The 11,611-nt window shown below is 46.0% G+C and overlaps 1 protein-coding gene and 1 long non-coding RNA gene across 4 annotated transcripts in view; one reads left to right on the forward strand and one right to left on the reverse strand.

Annotated features, from left to right (window-relative positions):
• RSBN1L (round spermatid basic protein 1 like) overlaps positions 1-3,595 on the reverse strand; it is a 55,978-nt gene extending 52,383 nt beyond the window's left edge. For both annotated transcript variants that reach the window (XM_069801733.1, XM_069801732.1), the window contains exon 1: positions 2,889-3,595. In XM_069801733.1, coding sequence (XP_069657834.1) covers positions 2,889-3,531 — 643 coding nt within the window. In that variant the 5' untranslated portion in view covers positions 3,532-3,595. The remainder of the gene's footprint in view (positions 1-2,888) is intronic.
• A 220-nt stretch (positions 3,596-3,815) lies between these two features.
• On the forward strand, positions 3,816-11,311 carry LOC138688950 (uncharacterized). Of its 2 annotated transcripts, XR_011327742.1 has the most exons (4): positions 3,816-5,072; positions 5,575-8,077; positions 8,612-8,702; positions 10,795-11,306. It is a non-coding gene; the product is annotated as an uncharacterized lncRNA (long non-coding RNA). The 2 variants fall into 2 exon arrangements; XR_011327741.1 differs by having other exon boundaries at positions 5,575-8,702; positions 10,795-11,311.
• The last annotated feature ends 300 nt before the right edge of the window (positions 11,312-11,611 follow it).

An 11,611-nucleotide genomic window follows, 5' to 3' on the forward strand; every position in this document is an offset into this window, starting at 1 on the left:
TCCATAGCACCACAAAAGCAAAATGGTTGTCTAACTGCAGACTCCAGAACAGGAGACTGCACTTGTCTGCATTAGGTTGATTTTTAGAAAGTATTACCAGCTGCACATACGACAGCTTCTATGAACTCATTTCATTACACCTAAAGAGACATATATTTCATTCCTACTTTCCACCTATATGTTCTGTGTGCGCAAGCCTCTCAGGTTGCTTTATTATACAAAATCCTCTAATTAATTCACCCTGATGTTGTATCTGTAGGCTGCCTAAATTTTTCACTCTATCCCATCCTTCCTCTAACCTTCCTTGCCTTTCTACAGCAACTACGTACGTCTTTGCCCCAGAACAGGATCAGAATCACCTCTTACATGGTTTTTGCATGCTATTTTCTCCCTCTTTCATGTCAATATTTCAAATTCACTCATTCACTGCTGCAACCAGAGCTCCTATGGTATCTTCTTCCAGACTATGCCATAGTCCCAGCAATCCCAAAGCACAGGTTCTACCTATTCCAACCTCACACCCTAATATATCATTCTTAGTTCTCCTCTGTACTTAGGATTCTGCATGCCCCCCCCAGTCATTCTTTTCTCCCTACATCTTAACTGCATTTCTCCTTTCCTCTCTGAAAAGTCAATTATTCACAGGATTAACAGCACAAACCTGTTCTTTAATCTACAGTCAAATACAGAACCATTCTGAAAAGGCTGGCTGCTCTCAGCAGAAGACTCAGTGCATCCCTCACCTTCTTACAGCCTTCTCTGCACAAATATACAGTAAGTTTTTCATTTATATAGGAAACTATGCCACAAAATTTTAGCTATAGGAACCACTTCGTCTAAACAGAAATGTGGAGACCCAGATACCAAAGAGGCATCATTTGCCTTGGAAAATGTTATTTGTTGCCTGTACTTAGGTTTTCAAGAAATAAGCGAAAGGTAAAAAGATCTGTTCTGAGCAAACAGCAACTAAAAGGCAAGTACTTGTGCCCGTCAGTCTATAAGTTCTGAGAAAATATCCTTTCCGGATGCAAGGTGCAAAATCTCCTCTTTAAAGATGAATCACTGCTTCCAAGAGGGTTCAATTAACAATTATTCAATTGACACCATCAGTACAATCATTTATTTTACCAATGTGCAAAAAAAACCATTTCATCCTCTTACTGTAATACCGTTTTCAGAGATTTATTAACATGAATATGTAACACTGGTAGGAAACTATGAAAATCTGAGTGAATATGCTTCTTATTTCCATAGCTTTGCTAGAAAGATATTCAGTTGAGTTTCTTAGTGGCTATCCTTGAAGACAAGGAGGTTTCACCAACATCAAACATGTACTGAGTATCATTTAAGACTTTTCCCAAGCCCTCTTTTGGACAAGAACAAGAAAAAAAACTAAAATAAAATACTTGAAAGCACTGAAGTGACATACTTAAAGCCCCCTGTACCACCAATCAAGATTCCAAGAACAAAATGATACAAGCAACACGCTGACCAAAAAGAACAAGTAATTAAAAAAAGAAAGTACTCAAATGTAAATGAATCAGAGACTAAGATACTAGTGGCAATTAGTGGAAAATACAGTAAGGCAGCCAGACGACATAATCAATAGACAAAAAGGCACACTGCTATTAATAATTATTCTCTACAAGCTTGCCTCATCCTTTAAGTACAGGTATAGACCACAACCAAAGTAACCCAAACCTACATAACAGCTACAATTTATCTTTCCTTTGAAAGAAAGGAAATTTGCTTAAACTAGGTAATGGAGTGAATGTTTCAAGTTCTTCATACTTCACTGTAAATGCAAAAGCATCAACATCGGGTTAAGGTCACTGGAGACTGGGAAAGCACACACTGAAAATAAAAGCATGTATGCTTGTACCGTCTTCACATATTCACATATTGCTTTTTACTTCCTAAGCATCTACTGTTGATCACAGTCCTTAAGAACATAAGCAAGAATCTAGCCTAATATCTTGTCTTACCTGGTATGGCCATTTTTGTCCAGCCCCATTAATAAACTGACCCAGCACTCCTCCCCTTCTCCTGAAGGCCTCGAGCATTTCTTGGAAGATTCTACCCCAGTGATCTTCAGAAATAAAGCAAACCTGAAGCAGCAACTAAATGAGATTTCAAAAGCCTACGTATCTAACTGCATGCTCTCCAGTACTCAATGACTTAGCCTGTAAAAATTAATAACTGAATAAAGGACATAATTCGGGATTTAATTTTAAAACTGGGGTTTTTTTGTAGCATGTGGTCTTCCCCGTTTTTCCCCTCACAACGACAGAAATTCAGTTTTGTTCGCAGATCTCTAGTAAATTACTGGGCACCCTTACTTCCCTAATAGGTATGAAAACCTAAGGCCTCTGGCAGCTTCTAGCTGACGCCATCGCTAACTCCACACCCCCTTTTTTGACAGGATTGACGGCAGACTAAGCCGCCGCTGCCTTCTCCACAAACTTACACAACGCCAGCGGTCTCCTACCGGGGTCTAGCACGCAGCCCACCAGCCTAGCTGTCCCCGGCTCTCTAGAGGGCAGGGCGGAGGGGGCGGACAGGTAAGGCCCCCGCGAAGCGGCACTGCCCCGGCCCCGGCGTCCTGAAGCGGGGCGGGAGCAGGCGGCCATTCTAACGGCTCGATCCGAGCATCACAACCATTTCCTGCTCCCTCACGGCGGCTGCAGCAGCCCCGGGCACCTTCACGTACAACACCTGCCCAGCCCGGGCTTGCTGCCCCGTCCAGAGCTCCTCCAGCCTTCACCACCCCTCCTCCCGGCCCTCCCTTCCCGCCCCTCAGCCTCCCTCGGGCGGCGGGCAGCGAGCGCTCCCCCCCCCCCCCCCCCCCCCGCCGCGGGCCGCGCACCGCCGCGGCGCCCGCCCCTCACCTTTCGGCAACAGCAGCTTCACCTCTCCGTTCTCCTCCCGGCCAGCCGCGCTCAGGCCCCCGCCGCCATTTCCCACCGCCGCGACCACGGGCAGGGCCCCGTGCTTCCTCCTCTCCTTGTCCCGCTTTTCCTTGGGCCTCTTCGGCTTGGCGCTCCCGCCGCCAGCACCGGCCGCCCCGCCGCTACCGCAGCCTCCCGCCTCGACGGCCAGAGCCAGGCGGTGCCGGTGGTGGCGGTGCTGGTGCTGCTGGTACGAACAGGAGGGCGAGGCGGACGACGGCAGCAAAACGGCGGGCGACAGCAGCTTCCGGGGCAGCTGAGAAGGGAAAGCGAAGCCCCCCGCGCTCCCGGAAGGGCCGGGAGGGAGCGCGGGGAAGCCCCACGCCGCGGGGTTGCTGTAGCTCGGCACGACCGCTGGCAGCGGCAGCGACTGCTTGCCGCTCCCACCGTTGCCGCCGCCACCACCGCCCCCTTCACCGTTGACGCGCTTCGCGCCCTTCAGGCTCCTCTCATCGGCTCCCTTCATCTTCTTGGCGGCTGGCTGGGACCCACGCGAAACCTTCGCGTCCGGGGCCGGCCTGGCGCCGAACGGCTCCTGCTCGGGCGACGCCGCGCCACGAACAGGGCTCGGCGGCTCCGCCATTTTGGGCTCCTGCTTCTATTTACTCTCGGCTCGCCTCAACCGACAGAACCGGGAGGGGCGGGGGGCGCCCCCGCCTCGCCCAATGGGCAGGGGAGGCGTCGGAGAGACAGTGGGATCGGCCAATCGCAGGGCGAGGAGGGGGCGGGTTCTCAGGGGATTGGGGCCGGCGGGCTCGGCTGAGTGCGCAGTCGGAGCGCGGGGGCAGGGGCGCCGCTGTGGGGGCGGGCGCAGCTGCTCGGGGGACGGGAGCGGGACGGGGAGGCGGCGATCGGCCGGGACCGGGGCCGGGGTCAGGGCCGGGACCCCGCGGGTGTGGCGGGGAGCACCCCCGCGCCGGGCGCCCTCCGCTGGCGGGGGGGGGGGGCAGGGCGGGCAGCCGCCCCGAGCCACGGCGGGCGGGGCCGGGCCGCCCCGCGGCAGCCGGAGGGAGAGCCCGGGCCTGAGGGGCCGCGTCCCGGCGAGCCCCTTCTCGGGGATCCGGGTGGTCGGGCTGTGGCGCGTTACGGCGGGTCCTGGAGGCGCTGGCCAGCCGGGAGCTGGTTTTCTTTAACTCCTCGGGTTTGGGGCTTCCCCGCTGCCGCCCGGTACCGCTGGCTGAGGGGACGGCCGAGGGGATCCCCGCAGCCCCGCGGGCTGCTTTCCTGAGAAAGGCTTTTGCTCAGAAATACGGCCGTTGCCGGGAGGGTCCGCTGGCGGTAGCCGTGAGGTGATGTAGCCAGTCTGCGGCGCAGAGGCTGCCGCAGCGCGGGGGATCCGCCTGCTGCCCTGGAGCTGCCGGGCTTCGTTCAGACCCACGCCTTGCGCACAAGGCTGAGGTCGCAGCGGCGCTCGCGGCTGCACCCGGCTTCTCCACGCTCTGCCCCGCAGCCGGAGGAGGTCAGCTTACGGCCGGGAGGAAGGCAAGCGCTGCGGGGGTTCGCTGCTGTGTGAGATGCCGCCCCACCGGAGCGGTCCGATGTCGGTCTCGTCAGCGGGAGACGCCCGCCCGCTCTGCTGAAGAGGTCGCGCTGCCGCTTCCTCCAAAGCGCAAGGCAGCACGGCCGGTAGCGCGGAGTTTATCCTCACAGATAGGAGCCCCCCAGCCAAGCCTTTGGCATCTACCGCTGTCGAGGTGCAGACTGAAATTCTCACAAGAGCTAGTGTAAGCGGGAAGTGGTCACAGAAATAAACAGAAAGTGAGCCCTTGTTTCCTGGAGCGTTTGGAGTGCCAGTCTCCTACTCCGGTCAGTCATACCTGCAAGTCCCCTTGTTGCAGTGGAAAGAACAGAGTAGCTACCACCTGAAACTTTACCCAACAAACTGCTGCCAAATCAAATTGCTCTGTGAAGTGCTGCATATGATGTATTAGCAGGCAAGCAAGGTTTTGAGATTAGATTTTTTTTGCTTCACAAACCATCTTCATTTGAGCCGCAGCTGATTGGCCTGAGAATAAGCTTGCTCCTAGTACTTCGCCTCGTTTCATCTTTTTGCAAATTGTAAACCAGGCTGAATTCGGTTTAATCTTCATCTCGACAGCAGTGAAGAATATCCTCAGTGAGACTGTATCCTCAAACTGTATTTATGGGCACGATGGGGAAAACGGCATCTGCGCCAAAGCACAGGAAGAACATTTCACAGCACGTATTTGAGCAGTAGTCAACTAACATCCAATCCTAGACTGAAATCCAGGTACAGATCTTCCCGTACATACGTAGGCTAGAATAGCTACAATAGGCCTATGAGTACGGAGGTCATCTTCAGCTCCCTCAGAAATTTATTGCTTCTATCATCAGGTGAAAAAAACCTGTGCATTTTAATATCTCTAGAAAGAAACTGTAGGCACCTCATGGCACTGCCTCAACCTCACAGGCTTTACAACCCAGTTCATCTTACTTCTGTGCTGGTATTGATACCAAATCAACAGTATATTAAGATCACTCAGTAAACTTATACTTCAGATAAGCCACAATTATGTTTTCACACTCCTCTTACTTTTGGGGGCATTGAAAAACAGAAGAACAGCATTTCCTGAGGGCTTTGATCTTTAACTAAAGTAAATGCTAGAGCATGCTTTCGGTCCAAGAAACTTGACCACAACCTCTCTGAAATGCCAAAGTCGCCTAGGAGTACCACGTCACTTTTCTCCACGTGGCAGGCTTAGCAAGATTTATTAGGCTAATTAGGCTAGATAGCTATATAAATAGCTGACTATCTTCAAACATGTGCTTACATTAATGTAGTTAAGACAAATCTTCCTATTTCTGAACTTATTGGACATGCTGGATGTCTACAAAAAAATGCATTGAATCTTAATGCAACATACTAATGTGAAAATAGATACGAAGATAAAACTGGTGGAGGGGGAGTCATAGCCCAAAACTAGATGTAAACACTGACACGTAAACTAATAAATGTGCAGCAAACTTTAACAGACAGCTGACAATATGCTACTAAACTTCAGTCAAGCTATTGTTTCCTTTGCTTTTTGAAGCAGTATATCATGCTTGTAAGCATAAACCACGTTTTTATTAGCAAGTTCTTCAGAAAATTCAACTGGAACAAGATGACAGAGTACCTATTCAGTGTAATTGTTGCTTGTCAGAAAGCAGTGTGACTAATGTTTGGAGTTTTTTCTGCGGCTATCTCATACCCATTTGTCAGCAAGGAAAATTACAGGGCGCTTGAAATTCAGAAGCCAGCCCTGTATTTCAGATCCCACAATCCTGCTGCTGCCGTGTGGTGGCGAGCCTGGCAGGCACACTAGAGAAATAGGTGTTGTCCCTGTCACTTGTCACTGATCACACAGATGCACTAAAGTGCTATGCTGTATCTATGGTGAGCACGCATTCCATAATACTTAAACCAAATTTCAGTACGTCTTCCTTTCTACTTCTTTTTACTTTAATTAATCCTCTGGACACTGGTGCATACACCACAGACAGACGCTTGTGAGCAAGACACAGACAAAATAAGAACCACCAAAAATGCTTCAGAACAAAAAAAGTCTTTGAAAAAAAGGGGGTAAATACAAGCAATATACCTTGCATAAAATACAGGTTAGAATCACAAATTTGTTCTGATGTTAACTGGAAACAGCAAAATATATATGCTTATAATAAAATGATGCAATCTCGAGAAACACCGTCAAAAACATTGCCCCTAAAACCATACTATTACAGAGAAATGTAGTAGCATCTCATGTCACAACTCCAGTCCCCCTGCAGTGACTGCACAGAGATTTATGAACTCAGAGAGCCTTTGTGGGGATCGGACCTTGGTGGAATGACTGCAGCATGGAACAGAATCCATAAATACAGAGAGCAGAGAAGCTGATCTGTTTTAGTAGAAGACTTCAAGCTCATTGTGCAAATGATACCAATATGCTTTTCTCTATAATTTTATACGCACTTGGGGAAATCTCTGAAGATTTTCTAGACCACAAAAACACAAAAGAGGCAAAACCGTAACAGTAAAAATGCCAGCCACACATCAGTCCAGTATGGAACACGCATTAAGGATAAGCTTACCTGAGTGTTGCCTTGCTTATTACAAACACGTTGTCATTTTAATTAGAATAATTATGAAATGCTGATATAATTGGTTATTAATCAAAACATTTGTTTAAATACCTGTCTTGTTTCAGCAACTAAGGAAGCTAAACAAGTTAAAGTATATGCTCACCTAAACTGTCAAATTTCAGATGTCCCCTATAAAATAAAAAGCTATGTGTAAGTGCTGTACACAGATTGAGTTACACTGTTTTGGCTTTATGCTCTTAGCTGCCTACCAAAGTGATGCTCCAGAACCTTAATCAGGTCTCCAAATAGAAATACAATTTTCAGAAACATTATTTAATCTCTTTATAGTTTCAACAGTTTGCTTTCCATGCACTTACTTCCTTGGTTTGGCATCTGTTCAGTTCCCAATTCAAGCATGGAAATAATTGTGCCAAGAGTAAATTGAAAACATTTGATAACACTTAGACACTTATGCTGTTTTCTGTCTGCAAAATTAGCTAAATGGAATTTTTAATGCTATTAATTTTTTCTTACAATTCATTAAAAGTAAATTTATTCACCTTTGGAAACAGGTGAAAACTAGCCTTCTTATGTGCACAGAATGTACTTACAAAGGTAGTTTCATCATGTAAAACTATGATTTGTTTTAGAAAAGCCTCATTTTCCATAGTCAAAGTTTTCAGAACAACCAGTAGCATACCCAAATTCTTCTGTAATTACCACCCAAACAGATGAACTAAATGACACAGTCGGGACTAACTTGGTGCGTAACTGGGAGCTGCAGACAGTGTAACAAGCCTTGCTGTAGCGGGGTAAGAATTTCCACCCCACCGTTGTCCTTTGCAAGGGACAGTATCCCCACACCTAAGCAACATGAATGTGCAGCCCACCGTCTTCAGTTAAACAGATGACAGTCAGGCTTATACTAAAAGGCCTTTTTTTTTTTTTTCCCCCTTTTTTCACAGAAGCAGCTGATGTCTCTTTTTCTGACTGCTCAGGGGTAGTGGGTTAGACACTTGGAAGAGGGGCAGAGCAGACAACTGGGAACAGTAATGTTTTTTATTACACTGTTCATCTGCCAACACTTTGTAGAATCCATAAAAACCACAAAAGGGAGTTTACACTTCAGAGAGGACCTACAATAATTGTTTCTTCAATTGTTTCTTCTTTCTGTAGTTTTTTCAAATAGCTACATATTACTGTTGGAACAGCTCTTCAGTCTTTGTAACATTTTTTTTCTCATGTGTTTAACATGTGAAATGCCTTAGCTTCTATATTTCTTTTTTGAAGTGTAATAACAGTCACAGCAATGGAGCAAACTTGGAAAGTATTGATATACACAATTTCAAATTATATTGTCTTGCAGTTGAAAAGATAATTTGCTTTGCTGTTGTCTTCATAGCATCCAAAATATTTAGTCTATTTGAAAGGTCCTTAGGATTTTTCAATACAAAAGGAACATAATTAATGACTAAAACTTGGGAAACTATGGAAACAAGAGGATGCAAGTCAAGCACAACTCTATTTCCTTGCATGGAGGTGGGGGAGAGTGGATAAAAGTCTTGCTCATTTTCTTATTTCAGTAAAAATTGAGAAAATAATTTTCTTCAAATGAAGCTGCTGGTTTGCGACTGGAGTTTTTGCAAATTAACACCCTCCTCACTACCATTTGAGGTACCTGATTTCTCTTCTGGTCTGCACAGATCTATACAGATAGTTACACAAGTAGTCATTTTTTTTCATTTCCCTTAGAATCCACTACCATTATAGCTACCTTCACTTAAGTTCCTTCAGAGTCCAACCACTCTTAAGATTTATTCACCGTATCCTGTCTGCATTTTTAAAAGTACAATGCAGAGCCTAAACCTTGCAGTATATATACCAGAGCTGCTAGAGCAAGACTGCAGTTGGCCCTGTCCTTGGTGAACAGGAGGCCGTAGGAGAAGGGCTTTTTCTGTAGGCAGCGCTCTGCAGGGCCATGCCTGGAAATCACCATCTTTTCCTCTGGTTGGTGCTCTGCCTGTGGGCCACTCCGAATGACCTGCAAGTGATCTCCTTTGCTTAAGCAGGCACAGGAATCAGTATCTATTTGCTATGACAAGGAGTTAGAGTGGCCACGTTTCCAGGAACAAATAAGCTGAACTGTATCCGCCTGCACTTAAAATAGCCCCATACACCATCCTTTCTTTCATATCAGCTTGGGAATTCTACAGGAGTCTTGCAACAGGAGAATCTGGCAGCTTCACAGGTGATTGTGGTTCTAGTTTGGTTTTGACTAAGAGCTTTTTTGGTTTAAGTGTTAACATAACCTCTGTTAACAGCAATGCTGAATAATTCTGTAAATCCTAGTTTTACTAAATGTCCTCATAGTACCATGTCCTTCAATCTAATCATTTGTTATTTTACTGACACAGTGAAAATACCACGATATTTTTGAAAATTAGGATGCATTCACAAGACCTTTTTTAAAATTTTAACATTGCTTAGGTTTTAGTCAAGCAGTCTACAGTCAATTACAGTCCCTGTTAGTCAGTTGCATATGCCTACATAACCTACCACCCCTTCCTTATTCTTCTTTAAACTCTGAATGTAGATTTTCAAATCTTTGCATGTAAAGGGTAAAATTCATGCACAGTATAGGACACAGTTCTTCAGTTACCAGTCTCTCTTCCCATATACCCTAAACAGCTCTTCATTTGTTCCTGAAGTGCAGTCCCTTCACAAACAATGGGGTGAGAAAGTTACAAGTTCATAAAATCAGTTTTGTTAATATTAACAGCATTTTCCTGCCCCTTCTTACTATTTCTAACTGCTCCTCAGTTGGCACTACCCAGTAGGTCCAGCATCAGATGTGTGCTAAAATATGCTATATAGACATGTTGAATATTTTGTCTTATAGAGACTGTAGCACAAACTTGCTCATGTAGATCTTTGAAAGTGACAAAAGTAGGGTGTTGCATAGCATAAAAGCAGAAAAAATCCCCTTACAATGTCAAATCTATACAATGATTTCTGGATGTTGCTGAGCTAAATTATAGAATATCCATTGCTCTCCACTGCAGATTTTAGAAAAGTTAAAGTCACTTGAACAAAGTACTACTTCAGGGGATGACAACAGATGATTAATTTTCAGGTTCTGTGGACAACTCAGAGTGAACCAGCAGAACAAACAGGAAAGGACAGCTGCCATCTAGGACAGGTAGCACTGAGGGAGATGACTGCAATAAGACAAGTTTCACAATTGTATTCTGAAGGCCACAGAGCGAGCTACGAGAGTATTAATATTCTGAGAGACCGATCTTCATCCAAGTTAAATCCAAGATTCCTTCAGCCCATTCAATCCAGGGGAGAAATCCCTTGGTGAGTATCTGTAATCCCTAGTCTGTGATGCTATGGCTTTGGAAACAAGAAAAGGTAAAACTCTAGTGAAAGTACTGTCAAAGTCCCCTCTAACTACAGGTTGAGAAAAAAATTGGCAGCCATCAGTACTTTTGAGGTAACATTTAGAGCTGTACATAACGTTTGTTGGAGAACCAAATAGGACAGTTTCAAATCTGTGGGATCAGGAGCAATAAAACCCATTTATGTTAACAGGGCTAATGCAGCAAGGGACAAAGAAACAAGCAGGAAACTTTCTGCACTGTTTTCTAGAGCTGGAATGTGGTATCCGTGCATGGGTAGGTATGCGACACCTACAAGCCCAGCATTTCCATTACTTTTCAGTTCAGAATCTCTAACCTTCTTCCCCCATCCCCAACACAAACAGAAATGCAATAGGAGCCCAAGCTGGACCAAGGGAAGATGTTGATTTGGAGCCAGATGTTCTCCAGCTCAGAAGACTCCCCCAGGGCTCGAGTGTGTGAGGATATTTTCCCAAGAGAAAAAACAGTAGAATTGTGTCTAAACAGGCATCACAACCGCAACTCTGCTTTTTAACATCCTTTCAGAAAAAAAAAAAAAGTGTAGTAGTTGCAGATTTGCTGCTTATGAAAACTTTAAAACAGCTTATTCCTCCAAAGCAATAATCAACACGAGGGAATGCTGCCTTGCAGAAGGGAAAAACTTAAAAATAACCATTTCAAATGAGTCAACTCTAATGGTAATACAAAGGAAAAAAAAAAAAAAAATGGTCTGGGGCCCCCAGCATAAGAAAGACATGGACATGTTGGAGCAGGTCCAGAGGAGGGCCACGAAGATGATCAGAGGGCTGGAGCACCTCTCCTGTGAAGACTGAGAGAGTTGGGGTTGTTCAGCCTGGAGAAGAGAAGGCTCCAGGGAGACCTTATAGCAGCCTTCCAGTACTTAAAGGGGGCCCACAGGAAAGATGGGGAGGGACTCTTTAACAGGGAGTGTAGTGAAAGGACAAGGGGTAATGGCTTTAAAGTGAAAGAGGGTAGATTTAGATTAGATGTAAAGAAGAAGTTGTTCACTGTGAGGGTGGTGAGGCGCTGGAACAGGTTGCCCAGAGAGGTTGTGGATGCCCCATCCCTGGCAGTGTTCAAGGTCAGGTTGGATGGGGCTTTGAGGAACCTGGTCTAGTGGAAGGTGTCGCTGCCCATGGCAGGGGGGTTAGAACTAGATGG

The sequence above is a fragment of the Haliaeetus albicilla genome, chromosome 14 (genome assembly GCF_947461875.1).
Source record: "Haliaeetus albicilla chromosome 14, bHalAlb1.1, whole genome shotgun sequence".
Lineage (NCBI taxonomy): Eukaryota > Metazoa > Chordata > Aves > Accipitriformes > Accipitridae > Haliaeetus > Haliaeetus albicilla.